Raw genomic sequence first — 23621 nt, 5'->3', positions numbered from 1 at the left:
TTAAAGTGCTTAGAGGTAGGGTAGCTCTGCATAGAATTGTTGTGTTGTACACCGTCTCCTCTGTAGATACTCCTCTGTAGATAATTTGCATGTTGTTACAGAAGTTATTGTGGTATATGGAATCTATAGTATAGTCTGTCAGGAAAGCAGAAACAACATGGAGGCAGGAGATGATAAAGAGATGTTAAATACACATTGGAGATAATATAGTGGGAGAAAGGAAGTAACTATGAGCAAAATTACTATGTAACACAAAAAAGTTGCACAGTATACTATAAGTCTCACTTTCTATTATATTTTTTTATATTTATTTTGGTACTATTTCATAATTTACATATAAAAAGAATAATATCTGGAACAATTTTTAATTTTTAAATAAAAATTTATTGCTGTGATTTTTCAAAATCTAAAAGAATTTCCAACATTATATCGTCAGGTATGTCCTCATTTGGATTCGATGATTCCATTTCTTCCACACAATTAAGTAATTCTTGGTCCAGAGACTGATCCAAAAAGTCTAATTCCTCAATCTCTTCCTTAGGATTGTTTTCCAGATCAATTTCGAATGAAATATTAAATTTGTTTTGTTCTCCTTCCATTTTCTTGCTGTAAATTGCATAAAAAATAAATATATCAGTAGAGATAGGGCACTGTTGGGTTTAAGTTCAGACAGGTACTTGTGAGTTTTTAACAGTGAAGTTATCTTTGGGCAGTGTATGGTATGAGGTAGGAAGTAGAAATATAAAAAAGTGTATGTGAAGAAGCCTAAGAAAATTCATAATTATACCAGAGAAGCCTAATTCAATCTATAACTATAACAGAGAAGCCTATCTCAATCTGTAATTATAACAGAGGGACAGTTAACAACTGCCAGAAAACGTTTTTACAAATGAACTTAAATTGTCCCTTACAAATTTATAACTTACCTTATAGAAAGGTGATGAAGATAAATGAGAAAATCCTTTAAAGATGTATCTCAGGTAGTTGTAGTCAAAATGGCCGTGTTTCCCTCTCATTTTTCATTTATATTCATGTACATAACCAATCAAATGTCAGGAAAAAAAAGTACAAAATGTAAGTAACATTTTAATTGGTTAAAAATTCTAACACTTTCATATGTGTTTTTGTCATGTAATTTACCTCAGGATATTTAGACAGGGCTATAGCCCAAATGGCTCAATGGAATACCATCAAATGTTGGATAATGGTAGGGACTGGTATGTAGTAGGGTCTATTCTATATTTGGTGAAAGTCTGTCCAGTGGTTTTTATGTAATTTCATTTCCCACATTTTTTTTGGAAGCGCTTACCGGTGCGCGCCCCGGTACTTGCACCGGGAGCGCTACGGGAGTCTGCCATTTTGTGTTTCGGTCTAATTGAGACACAAGATGGAGGACAAACAACATTGAGAATGGGTAAAAGGGGGCACAGTAGACACCCCCTGACCCTCTAGGTTTTCTGAGGGGAGTTTAGGAGGGGTATATAAAAAATAAATTAATTTTGCGGGGGGAGCGCCCGGTACGCGCACCGGGGAGCGTACCAGGAAGCGTACTCAGGTGAAAAATAGTGAAAAAAGTTAGAGAAAGATAATCATTTTGAGTGATCAGAGGTAGGGTAGCTCTGAAAAGAGCTTTTGGGTTCTGTGGCTGATTTAGGTACCTACAGGTAGGTTCCAATGCACAGTCTTAAATTCATGAGGAATATTCTATTTCCCTCATCTGAGAAGTGCACACCATCTCCTCTGTAGATATCTTGCTTGTTGAAACGCAAGTTATTATTGTATATTGAACCCATTCCATAGTCTCTCATGTAAGCAGAAACAGATTTATTCACATGTTTCCGTGCTTTCTCAAAATTGTGGAAAAAATTGGTAGGGCCAGTTCCATTTCTGTCTTTGACATATATTGGAATATACCAAGGCAGTTTGTGGAAAAAATGCCATCAATTGATCAAAGGTATCCTTTAAAAGCATTTCCAGACCTACTCCAGTCAAAGTGCCCAAGTCATTTCCTCCACAGTGCACTATTAAGAGGTCAGGGTTTGGCAGATGCAAAAAGGTTTTCACCAATGGTATCAATTGGTGACATCTTAATCCTCTCTGGCCAATCCACTTGATTTCCACATTTGTTAAATCAAGGTTGTGAAAATGTCTGCTAGCTGCATACCTTTGAGCCTAGTGGATGTAACTATGTCCAATAGTCCAGACAGAATACATGGTGAGAGAAGGTTCTGGTGCAGTCAGATGAAGTGTGGGAATAAAATGGCAGTTGGAACAGTAGGAGTTTACAAAAAAATTGTGGAGTTTCACTGCTCTTGAATCACAAGCAATGATTGGTGGATTCAGATAGTTGAAAACTAAAAGTTTGGGTGCATGGTTGTGTTTTGTGAAAGAAGCAATTTGAATGGTTAAGAAAAAATCAATTAAAGAAACATTTCATCGGATAAGCTGGTGTATTGAGAGGTCAAACATCCTTTCTTAGTTCATTTGCAACATTGTAGAATACACTTTTGAACCTGAGAGTTAAGTAAGGAGGGAGTTGCTATGGTAACAGATAGAAAGGGCTGAGGGGGGAAGGGTGTTGGTTTGAAAATAGTGAGGGAAGAGTTTTGATTGGTTGAAATGAGGCATATCTGTGTAGAATTAGAGGTTTTCTGTGCCAGTCATGGTTGCAGTGTGTGGAGTGCATACCTTTTGCTCTGCTAAAGAAAAATTGGTGTGTGTATCTGACATTGTTCTCTATCTCCCAAAGCATTTGTAAAGGTAAGAAATGATTCATTTTATTTAGATAGAGACTTGTATGCTCTATGGGGAAGATTTGGAAGCAGATTGTTTTTTTTAATGTTGTTTTGTGTCATGTTTTTTGATAATGCTTGGTTAAAACATTTTAATGCATAGAGGAATTGCATTATGTAAAATTGAGAAGTTTCTCTAGTGACATGGAATGCTTGTACATAGGACCTGTGCTGTGTTTCTAAAATGTTATTTAAAAAACGATTTTGGTGTAAATGAATGCCTTTTATATTTTTGAGAAGGAATTATTAGAGTTTGTGTCATTAAATAAATATATTTGAACCTTTTACAATGATGTCACCAGCATTACCTCAGATTAGGATGCAGAATGAGCTTCTTTCTTTTTGGTTTGTGTCATGTTTTTTATTAATGCTTGGTAAATAGATTTTGCTGAATATAGGTATTGCATTATGTAAAATTGAGAAGTTTCTCTAGTGACATGGAATGCTTGTACATAGGACCTGTGCTGTGTTTGAAAAATGTTTTTTAAAAAACGATTTTGCGGTAAATGCATGGCTTTTATATTTTTGCAAAAGAATTAATAGTGTTTGCCTCATTAAATAAATATATTAACACATTTCACAATCATGTCACCTGTGTTTCGTCAGATTACTAAACAGATTAAGCAGATGAGGTGAGGCCTATCCAGGGGTGCAAAGGAAAAGACAAAAGAAAAAATTGAGACATATTTCAAATGTTCTTAGAGCTTTTTTATAGAAAGTCGATGAAATGGAAGTTTTAGAGAACAGCAGAGTATTTTCCAATGAAAAGGACCTTCCCGATCTACTATATGGCCTCAAGGAAAAGTAAGTGAATCAAAGATTAGTGTAAATATGTGATTTGTAAGTTTATATGTTTTTTTTTAAACACAATCTTTTAGATTGTGTTTTTTTTCCCCGCTGTCATATGATGAATAGTTTTCACTCACTGTTTTTAGTGAAATGCAATATATTCTGAGAACAGCAAAAATAAACTATGTAACATGTTGTAGAAGCGGATGTATGACGTTGCAACGCATACTTTTACTCTGCATACCATTACAACGTGGTATTCACAACGCATACCACTACAACGCATAGCGCTTTGGGGTGCTGGATAGTGGTAAGTATAATTTACTATTCTAACTCCAGTCCCCGTGGACCCTAGGGAAGGTGTTGGATAGTAAATTAAACTTACCTCTTATCCTAGAGCGCCCCCCAGCGCCATGCGTTGTAATGGTATGCGTTGTAATGCCTGCGTTGTAATGGTAGTGCGTTGTAAAAAATGCGTTGTAACAGGTGAATACCTGTAGAAGCTATTCTATAGTTTGTTTTGAGTAATATATATTGCATTCCCATTGTCTCACACTCACTTTCCTTTTACCACCCTTTTTCAGCTCTCTTTACTCACTCACACTGAATTTCTCTCATTCTGTTTCATCCCCGTTCTTTTACTCCACTTTTTTCACAACCCCTCATTCCCATTTCAACTATCTGCATCCCCTCTGTCCCTTGCACCACTTTTCAGCTTTCAGTCTCTCTGCTTTATTTGCCTTTTCCGTCTTTTCCTCCTTTGCTCTTTTTTCGTACTCTGTGACATTCTTTTTGTATCTTACTTACCTTCACTTCATTTCTTTCATCTTCTCTTCCTCTTTGTCACTGAATTTATCTGCCTTACTCTAAGTAATTTGCTTTTCTTCTAATTACTTTATTTCCCTTTCTGTATCCTTCACTCTTGATTTATTTCTTTATACACTTTTATGATTTTTAACCTCTTGACCTGTCTCTTATATTTTAAAATATATATTCTACTAATTATAACTCTTTCTTTGTTCTCTCTTTCACAGATACAAAGTGTAGAAAAAAAATATAATTAAGTTTATATTAATTATATGGTAAGTGTGACAAAAAAATGTAGTTTGTCATGATCCTTTGCTTTAACCTCACTTCTTTTCTCTCACCCTACGTTACCCCTGTTTCCTTACTCTGCTTCCCTCACTTATGCTTATCCTCCATGTTTATTTCCCTTTTCCTTACTTTTCTACCACATTCAACTTCTTTCAGTCTTCCCGCTCACCCACACTCCCTCACTTTCCTTTCTTTTCTGGTTCACTCAGTCCCTTTCTGCCACTCCTTCCTTTTCTCTCTCTCTCCTTTCTCTCTGTCACTCCCCATGTTTTTCCTTTTCTCAGTTACTTCCTCTAACACCTTTTTTCTGTCTTACTATCTATTACACAGTCTCTCTGTGTTCCTCCCTCTAGCTCTCTTTCTCTTTACACCACTCTTCCTGTCCCCTTTCTTTAGGCTCACTCCTTCATAATTTTTTTTTCTTTTTTTTTTGGGGTGCGCTAACGGGACGCGCACCGGGGCGCGCGGGAATACTGCGCTTACCGGGAGCGCTCCAAGACAAAAAAACAAACAAAAAAATTATGAACAATAAACATAAAAAAATAGTATTACATAAATATACAATATAGGATTCATTTTAAAAAAAAATTATATTATATAGCTATAGAAATTTGCTATTAAAAAACCTTTGAAATTCACTGAAAAAACCATAGGTTTCAGACCAGTTAAAGTTAGGAATTAGCATTTAAAAAACCTATGAAATTCACTGATAAAACCATAGGTTTCAGACCAGTTATAGTTAGGAATTAGCATATAAAAAACCTATTAAATTCACTGAAAAAACCAGAGGCTTCACACCAGTTATAGTTAGCTGGAAATTTTACTGACATAAAACCATTGAAATTCCCACGTTATAGTTAGTTGGACTCACTATAACTTGCGCGCCTGCAATGCACTGCTGATGACGTCACATATTACATCACTCATGACCTGGTCAGTGACATCACTCATGACATCACTGATGACACCATCCTTGTGACAGAGTGACAGACCTCCTTTTAGTGTAATGTAACCCTTGAAACACATATTCAAAAATAGAAACTAACATTTTCAAAAAAATGGAGAAACCCATACCAGTTACAACAACCAATTCAGTAATTCCACCATCTATATACACATCCACTCATTCACCAACAGTTCTATTTAGTCACTCATACATATACTCACTCATCATATGTAGTGAAACACCTATACATCCTGTTACACACCGACAGTCATCCAAAAGTTACTCACACACATACTCACACATGAACATCCATTTATTTGCATATACAGCCATACACACACAACCACCTTACTTCGAAAGAAACTTACATATACTTACTCTCTTAAACAATCACTTATAGAAACACATACTTATTTAAACAGGAACTCTTACAATCTCTCACTCTCACATATACTCACTTATATACATCAATACTCACATATACTAGATTAAAACATATGTAGTTACTGATAAAGACACTAGTGAGACAGTCATTCACTCACTAACACAGACATATACACACTTATCCACCCATACAGTCCTGCACATATTCTGTCTTCAAAACACATACAAACAGTGAGTCAGTCATTGATGCATCTATGTGCTAAGTAATACCCCCACCAAACCATACAGACACTCATACTGATACAAAAAAACATCTAATAACCCATATACACACACATGTAGCTACTCACCAACCCATGCAGCCACTTATACACAAATTGAAACACTGATACAAACATTTAAATATTTAAACAATACTCTCTAATATATGTATTCACTAAGATACACTTAATAAGCCAGTTAACCAATCATTTTTTTAAAAAACATCCATATATACTATCAATAAATAAAACCTTCTCCGACTTTTGTAATATAAACCATAAAAGTCAGAAGTACATCATATACTAATAAAATGAACTGTAAAACATACATCTATATAAATAAAATCGAAAGTATGTCTGTTTGTCCTTTATGCATTACTACACCATTCATCCGATCGGCATGAAACTTTACGAAGTTGTTGAGCACACTCCCGCGAAGGTTTCTGGCAAAACAAAACCAAAAAAAAGGAAAAATGTGTTAAATATCAGCCCCCCGGCCCCCCAGTGCCCTCATAACCTTTCCAATAATGAACATTTACAGTGCGACTCGCTTTTGCAATGACCATCAACAAAGCACAAGGAATATCGCTGCAAGTGTGTGGACTACATTTGGAGAATCCGTGCTTCTCACATGGACAACTGTATGTGGCCAGCTCACGTGTAAACAAAAAATATAATATTATAATTAAAACAACACTTTGAAATGTTTTCCATGTTAAAATAAATAAGTTTCAATAAAAATGACACAATGTAAATTGAATGTTATCATAACAAGTTTCCTTAAATTTCCTTTCTTCTGAGATCGCAGCAACGCGTGATGGGTAAGCTAGTATTTAATAATAATAAATTAAAAACAATAAAATATAATTATTAGGGTATTGAAATACAATACAAATGCATCATACAGCTGAGTCACTACCTAAGGAAGTTATGTGATAGCAGCTCACACCCCGTGATGGTGCTGGGAGATTTTAATACTCACCCCTGTGGCGACCCAAAGATCATAAATATGTTCGACATGGGATGCCACAGAATGAGGGGTTTCACTTTGAGCACTCAAAACAGGGGGATGAATTAAACAATCTAGTCAATGAATTTGACTTACTGTCACTAATGTCCCTCTCTGCTCCAGACTGTAAAACCCTGACTCCAACCTTCAAAGGGAGAGGTACCGGGTCATTCATAGACCATATTTTAATTTCTTCCTCCTCTCAATCCCTTTTTCAGAGGTTTACCATCAAGGATAGTGGTTACAGTGATCACAATCCCTTTGTGTATACCTCTGTGGTGTATTTTTATCCAGCAAATCGAGGGGAAGGGTACTGGGAATCACAAGACCTACGGACGGTGGGCACTGCCTTAAATGGTCCCAGATCGACCCAGATGCTTTCTACAAGGAGGTGAGAGGCTCATGTGTTAGCTGAACTTGCTCTCTGTGTCCAACCGGAGAGTCTACCAAGGGATGTTTTTAGTGCTTTCAGCTCCATCTTACGCAAAGCAGGGGAACTTTAGAGGGCTCCAGCCTGTAAGGTATTTAACTCCAGCCCAAGATGGTTTGATTCCTCTTGTTCCCAGGCAGCATGTAAGTTAAAGGAGGCCCTGAAAGTTGTTCCGAGAAACCCCCCATACATACGGGCATGTCGTACAGGATACAAGCAGGCCCTAGCTACCCGTAAGAGAGCTCTGAAGGAGGAGGCATGGAGAGAGCTGCTAGAGTGTAGCACATTAAGGAATGGTACACAGTTTTGGGGCATTGTCAACAGACCCCTGTGCTCAGAAGATACAGGCAACATCTTAGGCTCCCACATCATGGAGGAGGAATGGGTTGCCCACTTTCAATCGGTGTTCATGATATTTACGGGTCACCACGACCATTTACCACGGGCAACAAACACCGACCATTTGGTCTTTGAGTTAACAGAGGTAGAGGCAGGAATTGCAGGCGTAACCAGTAACAAGGCTCCTGGACCGGACGGAATTCCGCCGGTCCTATATACATAGGATCCATCCTTTTGGGCCCCGATCCTGGTGGCTGTATCGAATGCAACGGCCAGGGACAGTAGCCCCAAATCCTGGGCCATTTCTACCATTGTGCCAGTGTTCAAAAAGGGGTACTGAAACAGTAAGCATTGCTACCGACCTATTTCTCTTATTGACTCTCTAGTTAAGGTGGTGGGAGGGGTACTACTGCAAAGATTATCTTTATGGGCAGAGGAGCTGTTGGGTTCAAGCTGAATTCCACGGGAGCGAAGATGAAGGCTCCACACACTTCCAGTAAACAACACCTGGAGGACTAATAGCATGTAGTCACAGATAATTGTTCCCTAAAAGTGTGGGGAATAAACCATAGAGTGACCACCACTCTTCCCCATATGATGTAGATGGAATTTCTGCAGTGGGGATGATCAGAGATGGTGTGCACTGCAAGTAAAAAGGAAGTCTAATAGAATCTTATAATTCAACAGTACTAAGAGACTTTACAGACATTAATATATATAGTTTAGTGCTCCACTCACCAAAAATATATCCTCAGGTTGTCTTGAATGTCAGCAGCAACAGCCTCCCTTTGGATAACAGCCCTTTTTTATAAAGCTGGGGAACAGTATGTGATATAACAAAAGAAAAGTGTTAGTAAAAGGGAAAGGAAATAATCATGCAATGGAGTGGCTTAAGCGTGATATATCCTGTTCTAAAGTAAAGAGAGTAACAGAACAATTTCTTGCACAAGTATGAGCCATTAAGTCCAGTTTAGTAAGAGGAACAGCCCTATGTTTGAGTAAATCAGGGGCGTTCTGTCCAGCTCCAAGGAGCAGAAAGCAGCGGAACTGTAACACACTCGAAAATACAAGAATGCAAGGCGTGCCGTCCAGCTCCGTGGGGAAATGAAGAGCGGAACAGCGACGTACTTGCGGGGATAAAAAATAAAAGGTATGCCGTCCGGCTCCGTTGGGGTTGTTGGTGGAGCGGAACAGCAACACGCTTGCGGGACCATCAATACAAGGCATGCCGTCCGGCTCCGGGGAATGAGGAGCGGAACAGCAACACGCTTGCATGAACAAATATATAAGGCGTGCCGTTTGTCTCCGCGGGAATGAGGAGCGAAACAGCAACACGCTTGCAGGAACAAAAAAGGCAACCAGGCGTGCAGTCCAGCTCCGATGGGGGTGTTGTAGGAGCGGAACAGCAACAAGCTAGTACAAAAAAGATAAGGCTTGCCGTCTGGCTCCGAGAGGGGGAAATGGAGCGGAACAAGCAAGCACTTACCAGCGCAGGAACGCCTGCACGGAGAATCCTCTAGATAAAGAGCAGCCTCCAGGAACAAGACGCAAAGAGCAACAGGATGCCAGAAACGACAACAGGAAGTGTAGGAAGGGGGGCGTGGTCTCGACTAGGAAGAAGTAAGCCAAGCAAGGGGTTACGGAAGAGACGGTCTTTTACTTGCATTAGGGGCCGTCTACAAATTACTCATAGTGAGTGATACACCTCGCAATACACACAGTAATGTCAGTCTCTTGCCCTAAGACTATGCTCTTTTCCTAACAGGAGCACAATATCATCGCCGACACCCAATATGGGTTTCGTGCGGGGAGGTCCACGTTGGCCCAATGTTTAAACCTCTATCTGATCCTCGGCAAGTACACGATGGCCCACCCAGGTACGATCTACATGCCTTCATGGACCTATCATCCGTGTTTGACTGTGTAAACATGGTCAAATTGTGGCAGTCCATGAGGGCCATGGGGGTGGAGGCCCCTATCGTGGACTTTCTAATTGATCTGCATAGGGATACTAAGGCAAACATTAGATATGCACAGGATCTTCGGGTTTCCAAGGAATTCAATATTGAAAGAGGGGTGAGGCAGGGCTGTCTTTTGGCCCCCTTCCTGTTTAACCTATACATCAATGATCTTGAAGGAGCCCTGGTAGCTACAGGGGCCGATTTTCCGCATGTGGGTCACCAGGGTCTCCCCGTCCTCCTATATGCGGATGACGCCGTCCTGACAGCGAGAACCGCTAGAGGACTCCAATCCCTACTAGATGCATTCTTGAATTTTATGGGGTCCCGTGACTTAGCGATCAATAATGCAAAATCCTATGTTTTGCAGATAGGGGCTCGTCCCACGAAAAAGTATTTTTTACTGTAGGTTCTGCGAAGGTCCCCACAACGTTTTTTCATACTTGGGAGTCCAGTTGTATGATCACCTGAAGTGGGGGCCCCTTGTTCTAAGGAAAAAGGGGGAGCTCATCTGAATAACTGCCGCTATTTTCAGCTTTGCTGCTAAACTGGGCAAGCGCCCAGTTGCAGCCATGCTGAAAATTTTTCAGGCTAAAGGTGTGTCAACTGCATGTTATGGTAGCAAAGTCTGGGGTCTACCACAGCAGATGCGCTGCAGGTGGCAGAGAATAACTTTTTAAAGCACCTGCTGGGAATGCTAGCCGGTTTATCGAACCTGATAGCTCATGGAGCACTGGGGGCCCCTTATTTATGTGATACTCTTGCCTTGCGTCCCCTAGTGTTTTGGCTTAAGTGCTGGCCAAACAAGGAGCTAAAGCTCACCCAGCAGATCCTAACAGACTGTATGACCCTGGATCACATGTCCAGAATTCCATGGTTGAAGTATGTTAGAGGTTGCTTTACAGAGTTGGGTCACCCGGAACTCTTTTTTTAAAACCCTCAACTATAACAAACAAGGATGTGAAACTGGTCAAAAAAGCATTTATTTGCACTAGGAAGCTAGAAAGAGATGAACAGGAATTATGCTAACCAAGCATTTATAAATTTCTGACCCTAAAAACCCATCCACTGACCGAGCCATAGCTTTTAGGAACATTGACTACCTATGAGCGGTTTTTACTGTCCAGGTTTCACCTCGATTTTTTCCATCTTTTAATTGCTGTTCTGAAAGGGTGTAGCAGAGAACGGTTTTAGCACCCTGTGGCTGCGACAACCTGTCTCCACAGGACCTGCTTCACTTCATGTTCCTCTGCAAATTCTATGAAGTACCCCGGAGACATTTTTTACTCCCCCTTTTAAAGAGGCCTAATTTTAACCAGGTTCGCCCAGCACTTTTGTATTTGCAGCTGTGGAAACTAGACTGTATAATCATTATTCTAGGCTTTCTGAAATCTTTGGTGAGAACCAGGGCATGCCTGGAATATTAGCTATTTTAGGGGGAGGAGGTACTCATAGTTTCAAGGTATGTCTCTTGTGTGTTCTCTATTTTAAGCACAGAAATATATTTATTGTATCTGCCATATTTTATTCGTAACATTTCCTGTTTTATGGCTGTGAATTGTAAACTCTTTTAATGTACTTCTTTTATGAGATGTGTCTATATATATACATTGTGACTTATGATTTTCACACTGTAAAACCGAATAATGTTTTATGAAAAAATGAAATGCATTACTAAAACTAATAGTTCTCAAAAAGGAAAACACAAAGTAAACAAAAAAATATTAAATTAAAATAAATACAAACTTTGAAATAAGTTACCAAATATATTTGAAAATCGTAAAACATACAGGTTTAAAAGAATCTTATAGAAAAAACAAACAATATTCACAAAAATATATAAATAAAATCATATAAAAATAAATAGAAATGCATGCAACTTGAAAACAAAGAGAAACATACATAAAATTATAACTCCAAGCCAATGAACAATTAAAAAAATATATTAAATAATACCATTATAACTCAATTCAAACAAAAATTATAAAAAATACACACATCACAGAATGTAAAACGTACTACTCAGAATTCACCCTAAGCAACAGTAAGAAAAAAAAGGCTTTTGGATGTGTCACTTTTTTTATTCCCACTCCTATCTAGGCAACAGTAGAGAAAGTGTTGGAATTTGAAAGGGTCAGATTTTCTATTTACTCTCCAAGTTTGACCAACACTAATAAAAGTGTTGGGACTTTGAAGGGATCATACTGACTATTGAAGCTCTAAGCTTGTAACAGTAGGACAAATATCATACTTTGGATGGAGCAGATTTACCATTCCTACTCCTAAATGAGCAAACAGTAGGGAAAGTGTTGTTCTGAGAATCTTGCACTCCTATTGGCCATGCTGTACCTGTTCTCGTTAGTAAATCAGAAAAAAAATAATCAATATAAAAACTATCTGTTATGTCAGTGTTTATTTTAGATTCGTTTTGGTGGGTGGGCCTAAGACTGAGGTTAAGTGGAATGTTGCTTGAGCAATATATATGTTCTTTGATGTGATGAAATACCAGAGTAGTGGTGAGTAGCAGGAGATACATGTGGCATATTAGCTTGCGGAGGGGGCAAAAGAGGGCACAAAGTGCATATTCAAAATAAAACTAAGAAAAATAAAGGTATAATACAATCATGTTTTACACCACTCGTTGTTAACATGACTTGTAAATTGTAATAACTCCACAAGGAGAGAGTCACCTGGAAACGAAATGGAGACAATTATGTTTATTCGGACGCAGAGCTGCAGGGGGACCAGCAACACAGCCAAAGGTAAACAGCCAACTGATGCCGAACAGAATGGTAGAACCATTACAATATTCTGCATTCTATATTCCAACAGAAATCTTGATCCCAGCACACGCTCACGCAGGACCTGAGGAGATTACTGTTGGATGCTACATTTATCTTTTCCTAAAACAAGCTATATTAAACAAGTCAAACTATAATACAAAACATTATACCCCAGAACAATTAACAGAAACTAAAATAAATTGTACAGTGAACAGGATGATATAAAGAAAATGAAGAGAAGATGAGATACCATAAGAACAGAATAACAACAATATGAGTCATTACCTGAACCTGACAGGCAACCTTGAACATTGCCCACTCCTATGCAGTAGACTTTCAGCCTTCTCTTCCACACCCTCACATATTCTTCCCTTTCTTTCCTCAGAATACGATTTCCAGGACTTTCCATAGAACTGGAGTTCTCACAGGAACACTTGAACTCTTCTGAGTCAGATCCATGAATATATTTCACCAAACCTTTCCATATTCTACCAATTGTCACCACTTACCTTCACAGTGTTGCCACATACTTTATCCACCAAATATGGTCCATTGAACTTACTACCAATTCTGTGTACAAAACTAGCATTCTTAATGAAAACAGCTTCACTACCATGCATTTACTTAACACGATTGCGACAATCAAAATGCATTTTTTGTTTTAACCTGGCGGCTTCTACATTGCCACTTGCTTCAGCGTCACACACACTGGTATCTATTCCAAACATGACCCCTTTGCTCATCCACCCCAGGCAAATCTTTGTGGTTGGCTTCCTCCCTCTCAACATCTCAAAAAGAGAAACCTGGGTAGTGGACTGCAGAGTAATACAGTAAAACCACAACATAGATCTTACTGCATTGACCACCACACACTTGTTCTTAACAGCCCAACAGACACAATGGACAAGCACATGGTTAATTTGTTCCACTTGGCCATTGGTTTGAGGGTGATACAGGGCATCTTTAAATGTTTAACATCACCAGATTTAAAAAAACCTTTAACCACATCATTGGTAAATTGAACGCCATTGTCAGAGATCAAATATTGAGGGAAACCTACCCTGAAAAAAAGCTCTCTGAGAAAATCGACTACTGCATTGACACTGGGTTCAGAAACAAATGTAACTTCAGGCCACTTCCAGTACAAATTGCTACCAAAACAAAGCGGAATCCATTCAGCAATCTGTTAATGGGACCTACTACATTAACCTCTATCTTCTCCCAAGCCCTTTCAGTATACTCAATGTGTTGTAAAGGTGGTTTCCTCACCACCGATATTTTGTCAGAAGACAAACACACCACATAATTACCCACACATGATTCAACTTCTTTATCCATAGAGGGCCACCATAGAGTTTGTCTCAAAAGTTTCATAGTGAAGGTGACGCCCATATTTCCCTCTTGAGCCATTTTTATGAACTTCAACCTCAATCCGACAAGTGGTAACAACTTATCACTCCTAAGAAGAAATCCATCATCAATCGATAGCTCATCAGACACTTTCTAAAATGATTGACACATACTGGAAACTGATTTTTCTCTAGGCCAACCCTTTGAAACCCAACCAATGACAATTTTCATGACTTCCCCCAAAGTCATTTCATCTTTCCATTCATGCTCCATCATAGCACACATTCCCTCCAAATCCAAAGAAGCAATAAAATAGGTCTCTTCAGTATCATCTACACCATCCATATCAGCATCTGTAATAGCAAACCATGAAAGAAATCAGCATGTGCATTCATGCTCTCTTTGATATGGACAATGTAAAAATTAAACTGTAGCAATTTGGAGGATAGTCTGGAAATTCTAGGTGTCTGTTCTTTGATCTTTTCTCCAGACAAAATACTGCATTTTAGCCTCCTTCAATACTCTAGATGCATAACTGACCGTATACTCTACTGCCCATTTTTGCTGAGTTAGTACAGCACCTAAACCATAACTGCATGCATCCACCGTGATACAACACAGTAACTTGGGATCAAACGGTTTCAACACCTTTGAACCGGGCAACTGTTTTTTAACCTATTCAAAAGCAGTGAGACATGAGTCAGCCCAAACAAAACCAACATTTTTTTTAGCAATTTGGTTAAAGGTGAAATGTGAGAAGCATAATCAGGAAAACAATTCACACATTCCCATGAAAGATTTAAGAACACCTTTATCCTTGGGAGCTTGTATTTCAATGATGACGTTGACCAGACCAGGTCTACACTCAATGCCTTAACCAGAGATGACATGTCCCAAATATTCAATTCTATTTTTGCAAAACTCACATTTGTCAATCTTAAGTACAATGCCCTATTCTTGAAGAATCAATAACACCCGCTCCAGAATAGTCACATGTTCTTCCCTAGTTTTACTGTTCACTTGAACGTTGTCTTAGAAGACAACGACTCCAACATTTCTAAATAATTGGTACATTATTCTTTGGAAGACAGAAGCTGCCGAAGCAAGTCCGAACGGGATTCTGCAATATTGAAAAGTGATACAAAAGCTGTGTAATTTCTAGAGTCAGGATCTAATACTACTTGCCGGAAAGCTGATGCAAGATTCAACTTGCTGAACCAGTTAGCACCTGACACAGCAGCCAACAAATCAGAAATTTTTGGAAGAGTATGAGAGTCCATCCAAATGGCTCTGTTTAGGTTGTATGAGTCTACACAGACCCTGAGTTCACCATTTTTCCTGCGAGCTATCACAAGAGGGGACAACCATAAGGAAGATTCAATTGGTTTGATTATTCCAGAGTCCCAACGTTTCTTTAATTCCTTATCCAAATAATTTCTGACTGAAATGGGAACCCAGCGTATTTCGTGTTTCACAGGAATTGACCACTCCTTCACTTTGATCTTATGTTGAAAACCCTGAATTAACCCAATTCCTCCAGAGAACAATCTAGGAAATTTAGCGCATAGATTTTCAATCATACTACAATCATCAGTGATACTACCAACATCTACTACAGAAACCTGTTCACTGTTACCTGGCTTCAAAATCATCTTAAATAGACCCTGGAGAAACCATCCCAGGATACACTGATCTTTAACTGTAACATACACCTTCCCAAAAAACTTCCTTCCCTTGAAGATTAATACATCTTCAAAAACCCCAGACAGGTCAATGTGGCGTCCTTCATAAGACACAGGAGCACGGTCAGGTGGTCCAACAACTCATTGAATAATTCCTTTGTCAGCATGGTTATTCATGCCCCTGAATCAAGCAGTAGTTTAATTGATTTATCACCAATAGATATATCTGCATAGGGGTCCACACAAGTGGACGGATCCCCTGATGCAACCATATGATTGCTAACTACTAATACTATGTCCTGTAAATCTTCTAAATGATTCTCAATATTTTCATCTCTTACATTGGCTACGACCGAATTATTTCTATTATATTGTCTTTTTTGACTCTGACACACCTTGGCAAAATGCCCTGATTTGTTGCAAATTCTGTATGTAAAATGTTTTGCTGGATATAGTTTCCCCCTCCTAAAATGTGAGCATATTACCACATCTAAAGCATATATTAGATTGTTTAAAAAACTTGCCGGATCTTGTCTTTTCTTTAAATTGTGAATTGCTAGAGATTTTGGACTTTTGTTGAACTACATTCACAGTTTTAGGTTTCCTTACTTCCAATTCCTTCACGGATAACTGCAAAGTTTCTATGCTTTTAGCAATACGTAACATTTCTTTTAGTGACTGGTTAGCCAATGACAACATTTTTTGCTGAATAGTCTTGTTGGAGCCATGACAAATAAATTGGTATCTAACCAACTGATCAGTAAAATCTTCAAAGTGACATTTTGCAACCAATATCCTTGGAGCGGATAGATACATATCAACACTTTCTCCTGACATTTCCTTTCTCATGACAAATTTGTGTCTCAACAAGAGAATGCTAGGTTGCACTTCAAAACGTTTTTCTAATTTTTTTTAACACATTCTTTGTAAACTTCCAGCTGTTTGCCTTGTTAATTTTCAATGTTTGGTAAATGCTTGAAAATGGCATGACCCTTAAATCCCAAAGAATGCAATAACAAAAATGTTTTCAGGTCAGGACAAAATCTTGAGGCTCCAATGGTCCCAAAATATGTTTCAAATGTGTTGAACCGTTTTTTCTAACACACTGGTGGTTTGCATGGAGATTATAAAAATGAAGGAAGATTCACAGACTGCATATTTTTGAATGACACATGAAATTATTGAACAAAATACGACACAATGCTAAATGATACTATGATAACAGAGTCACACAAGATGTTAAAAACAAAAAATAAATATAGTCTATTGTGCAATGGTCATAAGCCGTGAACATCGTCGTGACTTTGTGAAAGACACAGAGAAACAGGCAGCATAAGAGGATACTGCACAATGTGATCTTTAAAATGTATATAAGCCGTGCACATCGGCGTGACTTTGCGCGCAGAAAAATGTGGCAAGCAGATAATGCTGAGTTGGAAAACAAAGCAACCTATAGCCGTGTGCATTGGCGAAATAATGCGGAAGGGCAGGATGCGCTCTATCAATTTTTTTATTTTATATGCTGTATAAAAGCTGTGCGTATTGATTAAGCTGTGGCTAATGAAGCTTTGGACATGGTGAAATTGATGAGGATGTTTCCATGGAGATGGTAAACAATACCTATGTCGACGTGGACACCTGATACAACTATCAGCTGCAGTGTGTTACGTTACAGAGTATCCAGACAGCAAATGCAACCATGTAGCAGAGAGCTTCAAGACTCAAACTCTACTGGCAGGTAAGAGCACTTAAAGTATTACTAGTAGGATGAAACGGTTACTTGCGGTTGAGGTGCCAGCATTAAAACATGGAAAACACATCTGAAGGTCCGGGGATCATGCGGCAGCTCTAAAGACTGTTGCCAAAGAAGGTTGTAATAACAAGTAAAAAGCCACCAGAAAACTAAGGGGAGAAAATGATGTTTATTCGGATACAGAGCTGCCGTGGGAACAGCAACCCAGCCGAAGGCAAACAGCCAATTGCTGCCGAACAGAATGGTATTACAATATTCTGCAATCTATATTCCAACAGCAATCTCGGTCCCAGCACATACTCACACTAGGACCGGATGGGAATACTGTCGAGATGCTACATAACTGTAAGCATTCCAGTGTACAAACATTTTGTGGGAAAGGTAGGATGCATCAAAAAATTATTTCTTGATCTCTTACTCTTCCTTACCTTCATGAAATTCATTGCCGTTGACTGCACATTCGGGAACTTTTCTTCTAGTGTCTCCTACAAAAAAACACAAATAATGCCTTCTTCATAATAACTCCACTAATATTGATAACATATATAGAGCAGACCACAAACTGAATTACATTAGTCTTGGGAAGTAGAAGGGGCTTTAGTCACTCAAGTCAAGTGCAGAAGGATAAAAGTGGAGTTTGCCCCTAAACTCTCTTTCTCTTCTCTCTTTCTTTCCCTTCCAGTATTTTCTTGTCACTCATTTTCTCTCCTGTCTCACTCCACTCCATTACATGCCCATTTTACTCATCTGTTTATCCACTATGAATGGAACAATGGGATTTTTTCTAAATATAAATGAATTGGAAAATTGTCCACACAACCTACTATTTAGCAACACTGTCAAAATAGCACTATGGCCAAGAATAGACCCATTCCTTTTTGAATGGATAATTTATTTATTATTTTATTTTTTAAACTTGTAAGGGACAACAGCTACCCAAAAAGGGTTTCCCGGCACCGAGACACAGCACATAAGGTAGCAGGGGGTTTCAGCGTCATTCAAGTTATTGTTCGAACAACCAGGTTTTGATGTTCTTTCTGAACCTAACATGATTTTACTCTTTGCGAATGTAGTGAGGGAGTGCGTTCCAAAGGGATGGTCCTAAGTGAGCAAAGGATCTGCCTCTCATTCTTGCAAGTTTGAACCTTGGCACACAGAAGTTGGCAGCTGATTGTGACCGAAGGTTGCGTTTGGGAGTGTAGGGATGGGCAAGTGCTATTGGGTGCAGTACCTGCTTTGATTCTGAACATATAGTTCAGGGCTTTAAATCTAATTCTGTTTTCTACCCTGAGCCAATGCAGCTCACGACGATAGTTCGAGAATCTGGAAGTTTTGGGAATTCTGCACAGCAATCTAACAGCTGAGTTCTGGACAAGCTGCAGCCGCCGAACTACAGCTTTGTTGGAGCCGAGGTATATTATGTTACCGTAGTCAAGCCGAGATGTAATGAGGGCATTGACTACGGTTTTTTGGGTGGAGATGGGCAGCATCCAAAGGATTTTCCTCAGCCACTTAATGATGGTAAAGCAAAGGCCGACGACTTTGCTGGCCTGTTGTTTCATGGAGAGGGAGCTATCTATGATGACCCCTAGATTACGTACTTGGGTGGCTGGGGTTGGGAAATTTCCCATCTGGATTGGCCAGTGGGAGGGGTTCCAAAGATCACGTTGTTTCCCCAGAAGGAGGATCTCCGTTTTTTCTCCATTTAGCTTTAGCTGGTTTCTAGTCATCCAACTGAAGATGTTTTGTAGACCTAGTTTGAGGAGAGACGGGGATAAGGGACTAGATTCAGACAGGGAGAAGATGATCTGTGAGTCGTCGGCGTAAGTCATGAGAGTGAGTCTTGATTTGTCCGCTAGGTCAGCCAGAGGTCTGAGGTACAGGTTAAAAAACTGAGGACTTAGGATGGATCCCTGGGACACTCCGTGTGGGGCATTGAACATTTCGGAGCATGCCGAGGAGGATGTAATTTGGAACGTCCGTTGTGTCAGGAAGGACCTGATCCATTCAAGTGCCCTACCACGGATACCATTTTTTTTAACGTCATAATGAGTTTTTCATGAGATATGGTGTTGAATGCCGCGCTCAAGTCTAAAAGAAGGAGCGCGACCGTTTGACCATCATCAAGGAGTTTCCAAATGTTTTCGGTGACTCCCAGTAGAGCTGTCTCTGTGGAGAAGCCTGCTCGAAAACTCGATTGAGACGGATGGAGGAGGGAATTATCTTCGGAAAAATGGGTTAGGACCGAGTGGACGTGTCTCTCTAGTAATTTCCAAAAGACAGGAAGCAGGGATATAGGTCTGTAATTTGCCAATATGTCCGGATTTGCTGTGGGCTTCTTTAGCAGTGGGCTTATCATGGCGTGTTTCCAAAGAGCCGGAACTATAGAAAGTTCCAAAGAGGAGTTTAACGTATCGACGATAACTTCAAGGGAGGGGGCATCCAGTTGTTTAAGTACTTTAATGGGGATGGGGTCATGAGGAGAGCCGGATTTGATGGTCTTAAAGATGGTCTTCAGTGTGTTGACCGTGATGGGAGGCCAGAATTCCAGGGTATTCTCGACAATGGGGGCATAGTCCGTGTCAGCCTGCGAGGAGGGATCATTATTTTTGCTATTTATATCCCTAATTAGTTTGTCAATTTTGTCCGTAAAGAAAGTGGCCAGATCTTGACATTGTTGAACCTTAAGCGGAGAAGTAGTGGCTGTGGTTTGCGCACCCGCAAGTTCCTTGACCTTATTAAACAGAGTTTTGGGTCTATTTGTTGCTTCCATAATGGTGTTTGAAACATACAAGGCTCGCGCTTTTGTGCAAGCAGTATTATATAAGTTCCTGGTATTGTGGTATTTCTCTTTTTTGTCAGGAGCGTAGTCTTTCCGCCACTGGCACTCTAGTGCCTTGCATTTCGATTTCTCAATTTTCAGTGAGTCATTGTACCATGGGGCTGGGGGACGGTGGCTGTTTCCCTTAGTGTGAGGGGTTGGTAGGCAGGAGTCAGATGCGTCACTAAGCCACTGTTGTGTAGCTTTTGCTATACTTTCCATATTTTGACCTTTTGGGGGGGATTTTTGCAGAGTGCTTTGTTTAGTTTTGCCAAGTCGAGTGTTTTCCAGTTTTTCCTAGAAGTTGCTGGAAAAACGGGCTGCACAGAGGTGATGGTTGGTAGTTTAAGGCTGAATTTTATTAAGTAGTGGTCTGACTAACAAATAGGGGTGGTATCATGCCATATTAGATCATTGAGATTGGTAATGATAGGGTCAAGCAGGTGACCCGCCTTGTGAGTGGGTCCAGAATTAAGTAATGTCAAATTAAGAGCAGTCAGATCATCAAGCAAGTTTGAGCATGTGGGGTTTGATGGGTCGTCAAGATGCAGGTTGAGGTCTCCAATTAATGAAAAGTATTTGGAGGCTATATAAAAAGGTGTGGTGTAATTGGCTAAATTGGACGCCCATTGGGTCAAATTACCGGGGGGCCGGTATATCAACAGGCTTGACAGCGTAAAATTGGGGTTCAGGGATATTTTAAAAAAGGCAGCTTCACAGTCTGGGATGTCAACTGGGTCTCTATTAAAAACAATTGCAATTCCACCTCCAGTCTGGTCTGTTCTATCTTTCCTAAGGATTGCATAGTTGGAGGGGAGGGCGGTAGCTAAGTCGGGCCAGCACTTTCGTGTAGCCACGTTTCAGTCAGGAAGAGGACGCTGGGTTTGTCTTCTAATAACAAGTTAAAGATATCTAGTTTGTGTTTAGGTAACGAGCAGCAGTTTGTACTGTAGAACAGGAAGTCTTGCACCCTAACATTTGGGTGCTGTTTACGTTTCCTATGTCTTCTCCTAGGATCTTGGTAAGGTTGGAAATTAATGAATGTAAGGTTGCATTTGGGACAGGAAATGGCTCCTGTCTGGTGAAGCTCGAGTGTGTTACACATAACATTTGTGGTCGGACATAATGCTTTAAGCTGACTAGAGGATCTTACCAGCTTATTTTGAGCTACCGAAGCATGGCCCTCTGCCCCGTGCCCCGTCCTGGCCCGGACGGGCACAGACGGGCTAGTCTTTGGCGTGTCTTCGGCGCGTGGACGGCGCGGATGCTGCGCGCATCCGCTGCGCATATTTGGGGGCATCAGGTTTATGTAGAGAACGGGCTAGCATTCAGCTCCGCCTCCACAACACTCGCCTAATCAGTGCCAGCACCGGGAGGGAACCCGGAAGAAGGTACCGCCCTGCACCCCCCACAACAAACAAGCCTAACGCTTGCGGTGGACCGGGGTTGCAGGGGCGACAGAGCGCAGCGATTGAATTCGCGTGAGCAGAACGGTGAGTGAAAAATAAATTGTTTAAAAGGGAGCAGTTGCTTCAGTGAAATTCTAAAATCAACCCCACGGGAAGCTTTTTTTAAAAAGCGAGTTCACTCTACAGAAGTAACTTTCATCCGTGCAATTATTCAGTCAATCACAACAGATTAGTTTTAAAAAGGTTCAGATTTCGTTTCAAGCAAATGCGCTGCAGTCAATCATGCGCGTGTCATCAGGGAGATGGTATATTTTCAATGGGTTTATGTAGAGGACGGGCTAGCATTCAGCTCCGCCTCCACAACACTCGCCCAATCAGTTCCAGCACCGGGAGGGAACCCGGAAGAAGGGACCGCCCTGCACCATCCACAACAAACAAGCCTAGTTCTTGCGGTGGACCGGGGTTGCGGGGGCGACAGAGTGCAGCGATTGAATTCGCGTGAGAAGAACGGTGAGTGAAAAATAAATTGTTTAAAAGGGAGCAGTTGCTTCAGTAAAGTTCTAAAATCAACCCCACGGGAAGCGTTTTTTAAAAAGCGAGTTCACTCTACAGAAGTAACTTTCATCCGTGCAATTATTAAGTCAATCACAACAGATTAGTTTTAAACGGTTCAGATTTCGTTTCAAGCAAACGCGCTGCAGTCAATCATGCGCGTAACACTTTCATGAGATTGCAGAGGGACAAAGCAAGAAACTGCATTTAAAACTTATAAATGTTTGAACCATGGCTTTTCCCTGGTCCCTCCCTGATATCATCCATACACAGAAAGAAAGTCATAAGTCCTATCTTAAGACAAGGGCTGGCTTTAAATTGTGAAGATAAGGGCCTGCCCAGGATGGACGCGTCCACAATCCATTGGCACCTTTTATGTTGCTCCCTGGATCCTGGCCTAATCCATAGATGAAACGGAGATACAAAAAAAAGTAGCTAGCATGGCCCAGGAAGTTCTGAAGCAGGGGCTTTCACCTCCCTTTATTTTGATGCTTACATCATCACACTGAATAAACCAAACATCCCCTCCAGGGAGGGGAGAAACCATGACCTACAACACAGCACACATAGGCAAAACATTACTGAACATGCCAATATTTTTGAAGAGGAAAGTGGGAGCTATTGAAACAACTATTTACAATGCAATAGGTCTTGCATTTGTGAGGTTTACAGCTATTGGGGTTGTAAACATAAAAGTGACACCATGCAGAAACATACATCGAAGCACCTGTGTATATAAAAGTTATACACATAGCGGCCCTTGAAGCGGGTGCCATGGTGATAAAGATATAAACATGAAAGAGGGGGCCATGCTAAAACATGAAGCACGTTGCCCTTGCACAGAAAAGTTATGCATGTGTGGCCAGTGAAGCGGGTGATGTAGTGAATCACTAGCAGCAAATAAAAAATGTAGTCCCTAAAGTATCATATAAATACTTAGGGCCTGATTCTGAGTTTTGGTGGTCCTGGAGGTGGTGGCATGCCACCGCCCCACTCCAGGACCCCCAAACCCACCAATGCCCACCAGATTATAAGTAATTTTGTGGTCTGGCAGGCGGGCGGTAAGGGGGTCCTGTTTAAAAGCTCATTGTGAGCCTTAAACAGCACTGCGGTGTGACCTCCAGTGCAAGTTCCTGCACAGGAAGGAATGCACCACGTTGTGTATTCCTTCCTGTGCAGGAACTGGGTGTGTAAATCTACAGGGGGCTCACAATGTGCCCCCCTGCATGCACCCCTATGCACAGGGCTCCCTTCCCTTACTGCCAACAG

General features: G+C 40.4%; 1 protein-coding gene across 1 annotated transcript in view; it reads right to left on the bottom strand.

The window, feature by feature from the left end:
* The window catches only part of LOC147685432 (cyclin-dependent kinase-like 4), an 892274-nt gene that overhangs the window by 274704 nt on the left and 593949 nt on the right, over positions 1-23621 (bottom strand). Inside the window, exon 8 of the mRNA XM_086941335.1 lies at positions 17999-18055. Coding sequence (XP_086797461.1) covers positions 17999-18055 — 57 coding nt within the window. The remainder of the gene's footprint in view (positions 1-17998; positions 18056-23621) is intronic.

The sequence above is a fragment of the Lissotriton vulgaris genome, chromosome 10, assembly GCF_964263255.1.
Source record: "Lissotriton vulgaris chromosome 10, aLisVul1.2, whole genome shotgun sequence".
Lineage (NCBI taxonomy): Eukaryota > Metazoa > Chordata > Amphibia > Caudata > Salamandridae > Lissotriton > Lissotriton vulgaris.
Note: the sequence above shows the minus strand (reverse complement) of the source record. Positions and strands in the feature narration are given on the sequence as shown.